This window comes from Hippocampus bargibanti, linkage group LG12 (assembly GCF_051943395.1).
Source record: "Hippocampus bargibanti isolate YZ-2025 linkage group LG12, ASM5194339v1, whole genome shotgun sequence".
In the NCBI taxonomy this organism is placed as follows: domain Eukaryota; kingdom Metazoa; phylum Chordata; class Actinopteri; order Syngnathiformes; family Syngnathidae; genus Hippocampus; species Hippocampus bargibanti.
The window spans coordinates 3687162-3704244 of record NC_142745.1 but is presented as its reverse complement, the minus strand read 5'-3'; the positions used below and the strand labels follow the sequence as shown (position 1 = coordinate 3704244).

Sequence of the window (17083 nt, the reverse complement as noted above, 5' to 3'; positions counted from 1 at the left end):
GTCAATAAGCGAGCGAGCGAGCATCCCCATCCTACCGGGGACAATTATTTTTTTTTATTTTTACAAAAAATAATCATAAAATAACTGGCCTTACTTCAATTCAAAGAGGTCCTACACAACAGTGGCTAGCGGCCGTGTCATTTAAGAGGTGCGCCTATGACAAATGCGGTTTATTTTAACCATAAAACCTTTTGTTTCATTTGTCAGCATGACTATCTCACTCATCGGGACTTCATAAATACATTCAGTTAAAACAAACAAAATAAAAAGCAAAAATAATATATATATATATATATATATATATATATATATATATATATATATATATATATATATATATATATATATATATATATATATATATTGCATGGTTTATCTGGCCTAAAACACTGTCACTACATAAACACACGATCACATGTGCACTTAAATTAACAATGGAGCCATCACATTTGTGTCACCCTTCCTATCTTCAACCAATCCCCAACATCATCGACTTCCCGCCTCACAAAAGACAAAAACATAATTCAAAACAGAGCAAAAGACATACTTTAGAGTCAAGTACAGTTATTGTTAGGGCGGCTAAAACACAGGAACTCACTTCACTGGATTAGTGTCAGCTATTCTTCCACTAGCACAGGAAGCTGGCCTAAAAACAGGGGTCATCGCAGCTTGTGACAGGAGCAGAATCTCTCTTCACACAAAGACACAATGAACCGCAATTCCTAATATGAAGTGGATAAAATAAGGGTGGTGAGATAATATTTCCGAAAGGGAAAATGAATGGAAAGGACAAGCTTCGTGATGAAAAAGCAGCAATCAGATTAAGTGACAGTCGTCGTCCCTTGGTGGTGCTAAGTAAGCCGATCAGGAATCTTATAGGTACGGGTACTGCGCCAGGCGTCTGGGACTCAACTGGTAGGCGCCGTACGCCTCGGCCCGCGGCGTCACGCTCATGTAAGGGGAGGCCGCGGCAAATTGCTGCTGGTAGACCGCCGGCAGGCCGTGTAGCAGACCGCTGACCGAATCCTTGCGGCTTGCCGAGTCTCTCCTGGAGGACGAGGAAGAAGACGAGGTGTATGTGGCTGCATAGGCGGAGGGGGAGTGTCCAGAATGTCCGTGGCCTCCGTGGCCGCGGCCCAGCAGCTGCTCCATGACCTGAGAGGCGGATGAGAGGGCGGTGGAGGCCGGGTAGGTGTACAGGCCGGGCCCGGCGGCGGCCGAGACGGAGGCTAAGGCCGACACCTCGGGGAAGTTGTAGTGAGGAGCCGAGGTGGCCGCGGGGAAGGTCTGCTGCCGACGTAAGGACGAGTCGGCGTGGGACGCCCCCGTGCGCTCCTGAGATGAAGACACCAGGGGCTGCACCTTTGCAAAACATATTTAGGTCAGCATGCGACGCATTCAAAAATAAAGACAAATAAAGACAAATAAAGACAAATACCGTATTTTCCAGTGTATAAGGCGTGAATAATTTGTGGATTGTAATTGTAATTAAAAAATCCCAATATTTCATTTGGCAAAATACACAATTTTAAAGATGATACAAAAAAATAGATTAAAATTAACACTTTTTATTTTACTCAAAATTTGGTTCATTAAATTGATGTTAATATTGTGCTGTCAAATACCGTATTTTTCATGTATAAGGCGCATCCCCAATGAATGATGTATTTTCAGACTTTTGTCCTATATAAAGCGCACCTTCAATGAATGAAAAAAAGTTTTCCAAATACAAAATACAGTAAAGTCTCGTTATATCGATATCGGTTATATCGATAGTACTGCTTATTACGATACTATTTCTATGAACGCAAGGAGAAAATGTACATGCCGCAGGATCGGATATATCGATAGTCCGGTTATATCGATATTTTTTCGGACTCCCTTGAATATCGATATAACGACACTTTACTGTAGAAATACAGTAAAGTCTCGTTATATCGATATTCAAGGGAGTCCGAAAAAATATCGATATAACCGGGACTATCGATATATCCGACCCTGTTTGCATGTAATTTTCTCCGCGCGTGCATACAAATAGTATCGATATAACCGGGACTATCGATATAACGAGACTTTACTGTATATAAAAGTTTCCAAATATAAGCCACAGCGCATTGTAAGGCGCGATAGTGGAGGCTGGGGTTACGCACTACTAGTTCTACAAAGGGCAATTGAGTCTGCTGACAGTAGTTGGGAGACCTGTTATGGCTCAATACTACTTCACATATAAGGTGTATAAGCCGTAGGATCATTTTTTGAAGAAAATCAAGGCTAATACAGTAAAGTCTCGTTATATCGATATCGGATATATCGATAGTCCCGGTTATATCGATACTATTTGTATGCACGCACGGAGAAAATTACATGCAAACAGGGTCGGATATATCGATAGTCCCGGTTATATCGATATTTTTTCGGACTCCCTTGAATATCGATATAACGAGACTTTACTGTATATAAATACAGCAAAGTTTTCCAAATATAAGGCACACCAGATTATAAGGCGCTACAGTAGAGGCTGGAGTCATGCATGACTTCTACATGGGGAAAATGGAGTATGTGGCTGCTGACAGTAGTTGCGAAACCCCTTGTGGCTCAATATTACTTCACATAAAAGGCGCATCGGCATATAAGGTGAAGAAAATCAAGGCTTTTGGGTGCACCTTATGCATAGGAAAATACGGCAGCTGACATCACCGCAAATGCTTTTGTCGATGTTCTGTTGTACACTGTAGTGCCAAATGTGCTACTGTGATATTTGCTGAGTCGACATAAAAACAGCTTCCCCCCCACCTGGCTGAGGTTTAAAGGACGTGACTGGCTAAGCATCAGCCCGTGTGGATCCAGGCACTCCCCCGAACTACTTGGCTGCTGATGGGAGATTCTCTTGGGTTTCATGTAGTTCACTGCAGTTGAAGAAGAAGAAAAAAAAAAAATAGACAAAAGGGTCACACGCGTGTTAACTGCTGCCACTTTCAATGCCAAAACCCCCGCGATGACAGATGGCTCAGGAATGACGACGCGTCACACCAGTTTCTGGGCGGCTACGTGAAGTCGCTCCTCTTTCAGGCGCCTGAATTTTGACAGAAGGCGCCACCACGGCCAGGGACTTGGCCTGGCGAGACGAAACGGCGCCGGCTGCGTTGAGCGTGCGGGGATGCGGAGTCAGTGGGCTGGCAGTGGACGAGTCGGAGTCGTGCACGGTCACGCAGCTGATCACATTTGTGCGCTGGCCCAATGTCACACTGTGGGCAAAAGAGAAACGGATTTTGTTTTTGCTGGGTATTCTTTGTTGTTTTTTGGTCATAATTTTGTCATTAAATGCTCACCTAGCGGGGTGAAACTTGCGCTCATCTTCCGTGTCGGTGTCGCTGTGGATTGTTATGATGCTGACCGCCGGGCTGGGGGTGTCAGAGATGACGATGGGCTGCGACAAAGTGGCCATCAAGTTGGACGAGGTTACAGCGTTGGTGCTGAGCATCGATGAAGTAGTGGCCCCACCCCTAAACGCAAGCATTGGAAGCAAAGATTAAGTCTCTTTCATGCTAAAACAGCAAATGTAATGGTCACTTACCTATTTCTGTTCTCTCCGCGCCTGGCCTTGACCTTTTTCCTCTCTTGCTGAGTTTTGGTTTGCGCAGTGCTCCTAGCAAGGGTTAAGAAAAAAGTGAAAACATGAAAAATGTTAGGTGGCATGCAACAGAATCACAATACTAATCAAGTTAAATAAACGCAACGGATGACCATCACAAAAGAGGCATCCCAAATTTTTTTATTTGTGTCCCGGATTCTTCCAGTATAAGGCAAATGTGTTAAAACTCATAGAATGTGGCAGTTATGATTTTGGGGAAGCCATTGACTCATTCACTGCCAGACAATGTGCAAAAATGTGTCCACTCCAGTGCTAGGGTTTTTGTCATTTTTATTCAAATTGCAGGACCCACAGAATATTCAGTTTTAGAACTACATAAACAGTCAATGCATCAGTTAAATCCTAAATTATACGGGTCTGGAGTTATATGATCTGGAAATTAGGGTGGCTGTCCAAAATACAATCCAATACATACATTTTGGTTTATATCGCACTTTAACAACAAATTTAAATTCCCAAATACATTTGGAGATGGCAGTGAATGAGTTAAAATGTTTAATCCCCTCCATATGTTACATATAGAGCGCACAACAAACGAATTACTAACTCTTTTTCAAATTTGAAGTAAAAAATAATGACTTATTGTGGTTTTCATTTGAAATTTTGGTTTGGACTTTAGCAAGCATCATGGAATTTCACAAGCTTGATTTGTTTTCGCGGGCCGAATAAAATGATGTGGTGAGCCAGATTGGATTACAGACTACCTCATTTGGATTACAGACTACCTCACAAACAGGCCACAGTACGTGAGGGTAAAGAACTGTGAGTCGGACAGGCTTCTCTGCAGCACCGGAGCGCCGCAGGGAACAGTCCTGGCTCCATTCCTCTTCACCCTCTACACCTCGGACTTCAACTACAACACCCCAACCTGCCACCTTCAGAAGTTCTCTGACGACTCAGCTATTGTCGGCCTCATTACAGAGGGAGACGATAGGGAGTACAGGGGACTGACAAAGGACTTTGTGGACTGGTGCCAGCAGAATCACCTCCAGATCAACACTGGCAAAACCAAGGAGCTGGTGGTGGATTTCTGCAGGAAACAATCGTCACCTGCACCATTGAACATCCAGGGTTCGGACATTGAGAGGGTGACCTCCTACAAGTACCTGGGTGTTACTCTCAACAATAAACTGGACTGGACAACAAACACGGATGCCCTAATCAAAAAGGGACAGAGTCGCCTCTTCCTCCTCAGGAAACTGAGGTCTTTTGGAGTTCAGGGGTCACTCCTAAAGACTTTCTATGACTCTGTGGTGGCATCAGCCATCCACTATGGCATTGTCTGCTGGTCAGGCAGCATCACCACCCGGGACAGAAAAAGACTGGAGCGCTTTGTCAAGCGGGCCAGTTCTGTCGTGGGCTGCTCGCTGGACTCTCTTGAGGAGGTGGGCAACAGACGGACGCTAGCTAAACTAAAAGCTATGACGGACAGCCCCTCCCACCTCCCACCCCCTCCTGCCCATCCTGACAGCTCTGGGTAGCTCCTTTAGCCAGAGACTATTACACCCGCGCTGCAAGAAGGAGAGGTACCGCCGCTCGTTCCTACCGACTGCTGTCAGGCTTCACAATTCCCAATGATCACATGTGGAAAAACAAAAAACAAAAAACAAAAAAAAAACTGGACACTTGTAAATATGGGTTGTTGCAATATATCTAAATGCATCTCTTGATTCTGCACTATGTACAGTCTTGTTTATAGAACGGTTTTTGCACATCTACATTTGCACAGTATACAGTTGACATTTTTATTTTGTTATGCTTGAATATCTTGTTTTCTATCCTTTCACTCCCACCCCAACCCCATCCCTCTTCAATTGCTGCTGTGGACTGCAAATTTCCCCATTGCGGGACGAATAAAGGTATTCTGATTCTGATTCTGATTCTGATTTGGCTCCCCGGGCCTTGACTTTGACACCGGTTGCATAAGGTAACTTAAATGTTCAAATCCATATTCGATAAACTGCAAGACTAAGTTGCCGTTGATATTCTGTTGTTGAAGCGCTATATAAATCAATATGTATTGTATTGTATTGTATTGTATTCAAAGTAGCAACAGTATCAAAATTACATGCATCTGCGATTTCCCGTTCGGGGATCTCTCCAGAAACCGGTCTTACAATTTTTACTTTCTCCTCTGAGAAAGTCACATATGTAATTTAGTCCCACATATATGGTTTCGAATACAAAAGTACTAAGAGAGCGGTCGAAATGAGGATTGCCTCGGTTTGACAAACCTCCAGTTGTGTCCTTGCTGGGCAGTCGCATCAGAGTGATGCGAGTCCCGTGGTGACTCCGCAATACTTGTCTGGTGAGCAGAGCTGTGAATGGCGACGCCGGGGACCTGCTGCCATGACGACGGGATGAGGATTTGTTGCGTTCCGGTGGGCCAGGCCTGCTGGGAGAAAAAAACCCAGAGTCGCATTTGAGTCCAAGATTGATCAGTGAACGATGGGAGAAAAAAACCCGGCATGGCTTGAGAAGATCAGGCAAACGAGGCCATGCGGAGAAATTAACCTAAAGACTTCTCAGGGCGATGAAGCCGATGTCGGCTGCAGGCAAAAGCAGTGGACATAAGCGAGCAACCTTTCCCAAGCCATTTAATTATTTTCTTTTAGCACAGCCCTGCAACAAAATGGAAGAAATGAAATCATGCAAAGCACAAACACCGAAGCACCGTAAACAGATCAGGATGTTTCATAAAACGAAAACAAGCCGTGGCGCCTGTTAAAGAAGAAACGGGAGTTAGTCGCTTGTGTTAACCAACGCTATGTCTGCAACATGCCATATGTTGATGTAGAGGAGCTGAAATAGAAAAGTGTCAAGAGTGAAACCCGAAGGAGATTTTTTTGACGTGCTTTGGAGGTGTGCACCATCCTGTGATGGAAACAAAAAATAAAATAAAGAAGGACAGGACATGAGAAGCTGCAAGCAAAGCGCAGACCAACTCGGCAACGCATGCGTTTCCATGCCCTAAAGCACACCTATGGGGAAAGAATGTCAACAGTGAGAATGATGCAAGGAGAAGAAGTGAAAACATCAGTCTTTAAAAGGACAACCGACATCACTTTTTTGTTTCCTAACTGACATCAGAAAAACGTTTTATAGCATCTAAAATACCCAAAACACGCAGTATGATATTTTAGTCAAATGCAAAACACCAATAAAAACTACTTCAAATTGAACGTGGAAGTGGCCAGTTTCAGAAGGTCCCGCCCCCTTGTTCGTGGTGTCACGCCAAGACGTCTTGCATTGCTCGAGAATCAAAACAATGGCTTCAGATTCGGAGAACATGCTTTCTTGTTACTCATCCAGTTATGAATATGATTCGAATGGTTCTGAAGAGGAAAGCATACATGTTTGCAATCGATTAAAGAATTTATTCCGTGTCATTTTGAGGCATCAGGGGGGGGGGAATGTCGCACCCAAAAAAGGCAGAAGATGGCGACAAAGCTCCGTGTGGAAATTGGCTCAACATTTTTGTCATAACACACACACACAAGGATTCACCATCGTGTTATTTATGTGTTTTCCTTCTAATTTTGCCATCAACACAGATCAACACGAAGTTTTCAGAACAAACAAAGTACCGCAAAATGCATTGATGTGATCAAAGGACTGCTACAATGTGTCCTTTTTTTCGGTCAGGGGCGTTCCTTCAGTGACATCACGTACGGACTCGTCACCAACTCAAAAACAAGACTTCCGGAATATTCAGCAGGAGTCTTAAAAGGTAAAATCTCGCTATATGCGGTGGAATCTTTGTAAAATACGCTCAGTAGAAGTCATTTGAAGCCATTTTACAAATTATGGACACAACTTGTCCGGAGACGTCGGTTGTCCTTTAAGTTACTGTTCAGAGAGTGAATGAATCGGTAGCGCCTGCCTGAGGGAAGTAGCTGGAAAAGGTGGTAGGCAGGGTCCATGCATTTTAGCAAATTCCCATCACGTTATTGTGTTTACTCAAATATGTATGTAAAAATCAGCAGGTGGTACTCCAGCTGTGAGATCATCATGAGAGAATTTGGGCAAATTTCCCTACAAATAAACTAAATAGCAAAAGAAATATGGTGGAGCTATGAGAAGAACATCTACGTTGCGATGCGAAGCTTCTCATCGTGAATACTGAGATTCTACGTGTAAATGCAGAGACAGAGGGAGAAAGCAAACCAATGGAGAAAAAAAAAGTGGGAAAAGAGAGACATATCGGTAGCAGGGAAGTGCACGTCGTTCTTGGTGGTTTCTTTACCAGCACTGTCGCTGTGTGCTCCAAGAGGGTGGGGCGACCCACCCCGGTACCTAGCCCCACGGGTAGAGAATACTGGGAGGCTATGCCTGACGCGGGAGGGTGCAGGGTGGCCACCATCAGTGGTGTACAGGAACCCTGGAGGATGTGAGGGGATAAAAAATATCAGGTCTGTTTTGTTTTGTGTGTGTGTGTGTGGTGAAAACCAGATCCGGGGGCCAAAAGAGGTTCTGGGTGGGACTTGCCGAAAGTCCACAGTGGCGGTTTATGTACATGATGGAAACAAAGTGCAATTAGTTGACACGAAGAGAGAAGCCATACATATCCCTGACGTGACAATATTTTTTTTCCAATCAGTCAAAGCGCTTCACTTTGGGTTCATGAATGAAACGCGACCTTTGGAGGAGATGCGGGTGACACACGATGACACATGAAAGTAAACTGACTTTTCGGAATTCATCCATCCACCAAACCTGCCATACCAGCACGTAATTGCCAGAAAACTACCAAATATAAGTGAAAAAAAAAAAAAAAAAAAAAAAAAAAAAAACAGATGAGTGAAATATTTGAATGAGCAGACATGCAAATAGCCGCCGAACGCTTACCTGCGTTAGCATGCTGGGTTGGATCTGCAGGGACTGTGCGGGTTGGTTCTGAGGTACGATAGGAACAGAGTTCTCCATCCTCACAGGGAAACTAGAGCTCTTGCTTGATGACTGCAGCCCTGCACATCATTTCCACATAATTATACAGCAGAATATTTAACAGCACGAAGCAAAAAAAAAAAAAAAAAAACACATGGATGCTCACAATAACAATACACTGTGCAGAATTATTAGGCAAGTTGTATTTACAGCTTCAGCTGTTGTTAAAGCGATATATAAATCAACATGTATTTTATTGTATTTTGACGAGTAATTTTATTATTGAAAACCTACTATATTCTCAATCAACCCAAAATACTCAGCAAGGAATATTTTTGTAAATTGGAGTGGGACTTTTTTAGTTTTGGGTATTTTACGAGGATATCTGTGTGTGTAGGTAATTATTGCTTTTCAGAAATATTAGGCAAATTGATAAAAACACAATATATACCCATCTCACTTATTTATTTTTGCCAGGCAAACCAATATCACAACTCAAACTTTACAAATGACAATTTCTGACATTAAAAAACAAATCAGTGACCAATATAGTCCTCTTTGTTTACAAGGACACTCAAAAACCGGGGGCCACATTTGGCCCCCAGGGCTAACGTTGGACATGTCTGACATACAAGTAACAGGCATACATTCTATATTATCTGAAGAAAACGAATACAGGGAGACCTCAACTTACAAACACCTTATCTTACAAACATTTCGACTTACAAACGTCAAATTTCTGAAAATTAAACCTTATAATAAGCACTATTTTCATAATACACACCCACCACGGCTGGCGGAGTGATCTTCGGCGGAAGCACACGACCGAACAGCACCAGAGGTTAAGTTACCAACAGTCCTTATGGAAGGTGACTCTCCTTCCATAAGCCATCAACGACCATCAAAAAGCTCAATAAAACTTTATTTTACAGCACAGTTTATTTCTTTAATTACAGTGCTCATGTAGTGTGCCTCTCTTTCCAAACAGCAATGCCCTTTGACCTTCGACCTCCAACGCCATTCAATCAAGCCATAAATGACCATCACAAATATAAATAAAGTGACTTTATGATACAAGGCAGTGGATTTCTTTCATTACAATACAATAGCACATTTATTATACATAGAATAAGGTATGTTGTGTGTAGTTTTAAGGCTTATTTAGTTGAAAAGTATATTTTATGGAAACACGGGAACGGATTATTCCCATTTTAATGGTTTCCTATGGGAATTTTTTTTTTGAGATACACACTTTTCGCCTTACACACTCTGTCTGAGAACCAATTAAGTTCGTAAGTTGAGGTCTCACTGAACTACATTTTGTTATTAAATCATCTGCCCCCTCGTGGTCAGCGTGTGAACACCAGAAGAAGCAGCCCAGTAAACAACTGACAGCCGTGATAATAAGTCCAAATTGTAGAATTATTTCCCGCAAAAAAACTGCCATATTACCACTTTTCTTATTAAAAAAACTTATTGGGCAGGGGGGTTTTCAGTTCTGCATTACCATCCACAATTCGGTGTGCAATCGTTTACCTTGAATGGTGGAAGGTGGGCAAACGATCAAAGTCTGCTGGAAGGGTTCTGCTTGGCTACACAGCCCAGCAGGACGCGTTGGAATCGGAACACTCTGTTGAGTCAGACCGGGAATGTTGATGGTCGCCTGCTGGTACAACGCCGGCTGATAATTTAGTAAAGGCACCGCTCCCCCCGCAGAAGGCACCTGTTGGACATCAGGGAGTTAATATCTTTTTCCATGACGTGACCACGAAAAGGCGCTACTGAGCTTGCCTGGTTATGCTGGTTGAGTTGGCTACTGAAGGTAACAGTCAGGTTTCCTGCTGCGGCGCTGGGCACCGCGTTGGTGGAGTAGAGAGATTTGTTGGTGTCGTAAGTGCTGCGGCGCTTGCAGATCTCCATGTTCTGGAAGCACGACTTCACGCTGGGGGAGACGGAACATTTTGTTTTCTTTGTGGCGCCGTCACGAAAAAACGTCACCGTAAGCAAAGTCAGAAACGTTACACAACAATCTTGTGGGCACAGTTAAGATGAGGGGTGTGGAGGGGGGTTGCTTTTAAATCTGGGTGAAAATTTTAAAATGTTTTGTTCCACGTTTGTTTGTTTTTTTGGTCCCGTGGTGGAGTTTAAGGTCATTAACTTATTCGCTGCTATTCCCAAATTTATTTGGGAATTGAAAAGTGTGATTGGGTGCGCCATTCCCGAATGTGTTAAGGTTTTTATTGCGGAAGGGGGGTGCTAATAAGAGACCTCCGGCAATGTTTTTTCCTTCCACGAGGGGGCATCTTTTGCCTATTGTCCATGTTAGCGCTTTGTTCACGCTTCAGCTGTTGTTAAAGCGCTATATAAATCAATATATACTTATTGTATTTTGTACAGCTGTCCTCATTTCAAGCTCATATAACTCCAGACCCATATAACTTAGGAATTAACTCTTTTTCAGATGAGAGACGATAGTCTAAGGTTTCTAACAATGTTATTAATGTTTGTGTAATCCTAAAACTCAATATTCTGTGGGTCGTGCAATTTGAGTGAACATGAGAAAAAAACTCACACTGGAGTGGACACATTTTTGCAGATCGCCTGGCAGTGAATGAGTTAAAACATTTTTAAAATCAATATCAATATAATGTACAATTTTGTTTGCCGTCATTTTAAAGTGTCTGCTTTCTTTACTTTTATTTTGAAACGTCTTGATGAAAGAAGTTGTTCTACATCCGGTATGACCAAAAAAATAGAGTGCAAATAGGAGGGATTTACTAAATGAGAAGGCGCACTTACTGAGAGCTGTGCGGATAATCCATGAGGTGGCTCATTGTGACGAAAGGGTGACCAAGTGTCTTGGTAGGCGTGATCCTCTTGTCAGCGTCGAGGCGGAGCATCCTCTTCAGGAGATCTATAAACTCTCGTCTGTCAGCTTTCTCCGCCAGCATGTCTGTGCCCTCCAAATGCGATGAAAGATTGACCTAGGGAGGAGGATAAAAACAAATTACAGCTTCATGCTCTTTAGAGTTCTCAATGTAAATGTTAGCACATGTCAAGATTCCCACTCCCACCCTTAAAAAAAGCACCTGCATCATGTCATCCAAACAGTTGAATATGTATTTTCGAGCTTCCTTGGATTTGATACCCATCTCCATTTCGTGCTCTGACGGCGTCTGCAAAAAAAAAGATGTGATCACGTTATTACTATTCAACATCTTTCACAACCTGTATAACCGTCTGAATGTGTGGGACAGGTTTACTGACCTTCAGTCTCCAAAGTGGGTAACTCGAATCTGGTCCACGGTTGAAAAAACGGCTGGTTTTTGTGCCTGCGCTCAGTAGGTACTCTGCTGGCAGGCCTTGAGTCTGAGAAATGTAGCGGATCTAGAAAGGAACAAAAAAAATAAGTACCATATTTTCCGGAGTGTAAGGCGCACCTAAAAGATGGCCTTAAACGCAGGTGCGCCTTACATATGAACTCATATTGAGCCACAACAGGTCTCGCAACTACTGTCAGCAGCCACAGACTTCATTTCCCCCGGTAAAAGAAGTAGTGCAATAACCTCAGCCCCTTCTGTAGCACCTTATAACGTGGTTTAGCTTATATTTGGAAATCTTTTATATACATTTCTATATTATACAGTAAAGTCTCGTTATATCGATATTGGATATATCGATAGTCCCGGTTATATCGATACTATTTCTATGCACGCACGGAGAAAATTACATGCAAACAGGGTCGGATATATCGATAGTCCCGGTTATATCGCTATTTTTTCGGACTGCCTTGAATATCGATATAACGAGACTTTACTGTATTTGGAAAACTTTTTTCCTTCATTGCTCCAAGTCCAGTGCGCCTTATATATGGAAAACGTGTGAAAATACACCATTCACTGAGGATGCGCCTTATACTCCTGTGCGCCTTTCCACCGGTAAATACACTAATATTTCTGTGTGATGGAAAAACACAGAAAAACTAGAAAGTGCAGCTAAATCTTGTTTTCGGATTAGATCGAAGAGCGGGACTGACCTGATCGTACTCTGAGGCTCCGGGGTAGAGAGGCCAACCCAGAAAGAGCTCTGCAATCACACAGCCCAGAGACCACATATCGATCGCCTCGCAGAACGGCAGACCTAAAATTATCTCAGGAGCCCTGAGCAGCAAAACGAAAGTTAAACGAGTCGAGCATTGTGATGCCGCATACCGACGGGTTTGTCCACATGCAATACCTGTAGTAGCGAGACTGCAAATATGTTGAGCACACAGCCTTGGAAACGTGGCTTGCCGATCCAAAGTCGATGACCTTTACCCTGTACGGCTGCCTGAGCGGGTCCACCAGCATAATATTCTCAGGCTTGAGATCCGCATGAATCAGGCCCAAGCTCTTGAGCTTCATAAGTGCCGTGGCCACCTACACAAATCAACATTAGTCTGGATGCAAACGCTTTTTAAGGTTTTGAGTGGGAGAACATCTGCATACCTGCTGTAGGATGGGTCGAATGTGCCGAAGCGGCAGCGGGCTGAACTTGCTGTGCTTGAGAAAGTCATACAGGTTCTGTTCGAGCATCTCAAACACCAAGCATGTATGACCCTTGTGCTGGAAGCACTCGTAGGAGCGCACAAAGTTGTACTCGTCCGCGTTCTCAGCACTCAGCCTGTTCAGGATGCCAACCTGGTTGGAACACACACACACACACACACACAAAAATGGAATTAAATAATAACTGGGAGATAAAAAATAAATTAAAAAAAAATCACAATGCAGGGATGCATCTGGGAAATTAAAAAAATGGGGCCAGGTGGCCCCTTTGTGTCTGAAAAGGGGACCAAATTCTAAAATCAATGGGGCCCAATTAAACTAGATTGCCGAAATATACAAACCGGATTGAAATAAACCAAAATACATGGATCCTATTTCTAAATTGCAAATGAAAAAAAAAAACATTTGAATAAAATCAATTTTTCCAACAAACAATTTTGATTGAAGTCAAAGAATTTATTCATACATAAAACAAAAAAAAAAATCAATTTTCTTTAGTTACTACATAATCAATCCTGTGCTATTTTGATATTGTACGCTATTACAAGAGAAAACAGACTATACAATATTTCTTACTAATGTCTACTTACACAAATTTCTTCAATTTGAATATTTCCAATGTGCTGCAAGACCTCTGACATCATTCCCATTTGGCACTAAATTAAAATGTTTAATGACTGTTTGCTGCAACGAATTGTCGTGACCCTCCACAGATTTATTAGATTGTTTCTTAAAAAAAAAACGAGAATGTGTTTGCTTGCTGCCTGTTTTTAACGCCTTAGAGTTTTACTCCTGTTCTCACGCGCCATATTGCAACCATCCGCCATATTCGATGTAAATAATGCAACGCACCATGGGTAAATGAATATTCGATTATCTCTTTCGGCAGTTTCCAGCATATCACGGCAAAGCCCGAGTTATCCTCTATCACAACTGTAAAATGCACCGAAACAAAACCAAGGTGATTATAGCTAGATAAGGAAAACAAACAGTTTTCAATTGGTGTTTAACTAAATGTGTTTCTTTAGCTATTTTAACAGAAGTATGTCATATGTGGCGCAGAGCATGTAGCAAAATGCGCTAATCGTAATAGACTTGCGCAGTGGAGTTACAAAGTTGCGCCATTGGCTGTTAAAATGCGTAAATGGCGCAAGGGTGGGGCCCAGATGCATCCCTGGCAATGCATGCAGTATATAAGATGAGTCGGTACCTCAATTTGTCCCTGGCGAGCATAGGAAGGATGGTTCTTGAGGATCTTAATGGCCACAATCTCATTAGTACCCCTCTTCCAGCATTTGGCCACCTGGCCAAAGGTCCCCCTCCCTAAGAACTCCAACACTTCGTAGCTACAGGACACCGAGCAGAGGATCTCATGCTGGACTAGCTGATAGTCGCCTTCTCCATTGGAGCTACTGCTTTTAGTGGTCGGGGCCGAGTGAGGTATGGATTGACCGGTGCCGCCTCCTCCGCCGCCGCCCGTACGAGTGGAGAACGCCGGCGCGGAGAGCTCCTCCAGAATTTGCACGCTGCCACAGCCGCTCCCACTGCCCTCGTTGGTCTCCTCCAACTTTCTCTTCTGCCCGTGCCGGTGGCCTCTCGTCTCGGACGCCGTTTCGACGTGAGCGTAGGAAGAGGAGGTCGCGTGCTCGGCGACGCGCCGGCTGGAACCCCGAGGAAGACTACCGGTGCTATCAGCTGCCCGAACAACCACTTGACCGCGAGAACCGGGCGCGGTTGGGGGGAAGACGAGGGCCGGTGCAAAAGGTGGGACAGCCATGGCCGGGGTAAAGGTATACGCAGACTGGCCGGCTATGGAGTTGTACGCTTCGGTCGTGGACACGTCCCAAACATTGTTCTCCACCTTCAGCTTCTTAACACGGCAAAAGGCACTGGAGGAGATGGATGGAGGCGAGAAAACTTGCAGCTGTGAGGTCATAGCTGAAACAGAAACAGCACGTTTGAAACATTGAATGAGGCTAATAATAATAATAATAATAGTGATAATAATAATAATAATGCATTTCATTTACAAGCGCCTTTCAAAACCCTCAAGGACACTTTCCAGTCACAGGATAAAAACAAAAATGTTTTTTTTTTGTGCGGGTGAGTAGCTAAGCCACATTACCGAAAGCAGGGTTCATCTCTGGTAAAATGAATCCATACATTCTGTTCCTACAGCTACAATGAAACATACATTTGTACACCAGTCTGAGCACATCCTTGTCTACAACACCGATGCAGTAAAAGGCAGGCATAAACAATATTTTTATGAATAACCATTTCAGGTCATTAGTACAGTGGTGCCTTATGAATGTAATTCATACTATGAACTTTCTTGACTCAGGACACTCATATCTTTATAGTCATCTGTCCCTGCCGAAATTAATGAAAATGACGTTAATACTTTTCAGCCCCTCGAAATCAAAATAGTGGTCCATCGTACTCTTCTAAAAAAAACACAAGTGTAAATAATTAAACAGTCTGCGCATCACGCCTTCGTGCTTCAAAATGCCATTAATATATATATATATATATATATATATAATTATTATCTCAAGAGAAATTTTGCTTTGACATATAAAAATAAAGGTGGCCAGCGTTTTGCAAAAGAACCATCCCATTGAAATCTGACAATCAATCCAACACCATGACACACGACGACGTTTTTTCTCGTTCCACCCACAGATGCCTTCTGACTGCAAATAGGCATTAACGTGCAAGCAACCAGAAGAACCGACGTCACATCCGAGAAGATCAGCAAGGGAAATCCGAATGCCAGTCAAGACAAGAAGGCATTATGCGTGACGTTGCCAAGTGACGAAACTGAAGATTTTACTTTCTGCAAAATGCACATAGTACAAAATAAACGACAATAATCTTGTTTTCCTTTCGGCTACAAGAATGACAAAAAAAGATGCATAAACGACAACAGAAAAATAATGGATGAGATCCCTGGGCCGTTTTAAACGTGGCCTCGTAGACGATGGCAAACTTGGCGAACGATACACATTGTGAACATCGTCTCTTCCAGAATTAAACCCACGGGAAGCATCAATGCGTCCCACACATGCACATATGACATCCGACATACATGCACTTCTACGCACAGTCAATGTACCAATAGCAAAAAAACCCTGCTATAACGCAATGATAAAAACAGACTAGTGGCACCGAGTGACCAAAAAAAAAAACATCCAAACGTTGGCACAGTGTGGTTACTACAGATTTACAGGGTCGGTTGTTCTAGAGTGGCAGACTTTGCAGTCATAGTGGGCCCTACATTTAAAGCCCAGCCAGATCACAAAAACCTCCAATTAGAATCACACCACCTTCCGATTATGAGAGGTGTCTTTTCTTCACAAATTATAATTCTATCTCAGTCGAGCCTTATGCGGATAATTTAGAGCAAATCAACAGCGCCTCGACATTTAACTAGTTAAGCTGCGAACCAACTAGCTTCACGTAAAGTTGCAGAGCAGACGTGAAGGGAAGGGATTCAAATAGGCCTCTGAAAAGAAATAGGGATCTAAAATAGATAGGCGAGGCGATTCGGAATGTTGTTATGAAAGTATACGTTACGTACCTGACGGTGTGTGCTCGCGCAGTCAGAAAAAGGCTTTGCCCAAGGCTTCAAATCCCCACTGCGGCGATCCACTGGAGCGGCGATGCACTAAGTAGCAGTTGCTAACATGAGCGATCAGGCCTGCATTGTTTTCTCAGTCGATGGAGCGCTTGACAGCCACACAGCACGCTACTGCTCCGAGTTTACACGAGCAAGAGCCAAACATCGCTCTCTATAATTTAATACAAATCTGCGTTACTAAAATAAACACATCCGTCGTTTAAAATGGTGGCTATAAGGTACTATAAAACGCTCCGTCCTGAGACAGAAAATCCCATTTCATACCGGAAACAAACCCCACGGCGTTATATCAGCTGCGAATACATGTCATTTCCGGTTATTACCGCAATCTCTATAGTCGAAATAAAGATTATA

At 43.1% G+C, this 17083-nt stretch overlaps 1 protein-coding gene across 4 annotated transcripts; it reads right to left on the bottom strand.

The window, feature by feature from the left end:
• Positions 1-346: 346 nt before the first annotated feature.
• LOC148890013 (homeodomain-interacting protein kinase 1-like) lies at positions 347-17012 on the bottom strand. 4 transcript variants are annotated; one of them, XM_089010779.1, is made up of 18 exons: positions 16670-17012; positions 14297-15024; positions 13027-13218; positions 12776-12957; positions 12576-12699; positions 11807-11926; positions 11629-11715; positions 11339-11523; positions 10331-10481; positions 10076-10262; positions 8501-8619; positions 7899-8033; positions 5887-6047; positions 3575-3646; positions 3330-3503; positions 3031-3245; positions 2794-2906; positions 347-1362 (listed from the first exon to the last, which is right to left on the bottom strand). In XM_089010779.1, the coding sequence occupies exons 2-18, from the start codon at positions 15020-15022 to the stop codon at positions 874-876; spliced, it is 3432 nt and encodes a 1143-aa protein (XP_088866905.1). In that variant the 5' UTR covers positions 15023-15024; positions 16670-17012; the 3' UTR covers positions 347-873. The 4 variants fall into 4 exon arrangements, with proteins under 4 accessions (XP_088866905.1, XP_088866906.1, XP_088866907.1 ...); XM_089010780.1 differs by having other exon boundaries at positions 5887-6044; XM_089010781.1 differs by lacking the exon at positions 7899-8033 and having other exon boundaries at positions 16670-17011.
• Positions 17013-17083: the final 71 nt, after the last annotated feature.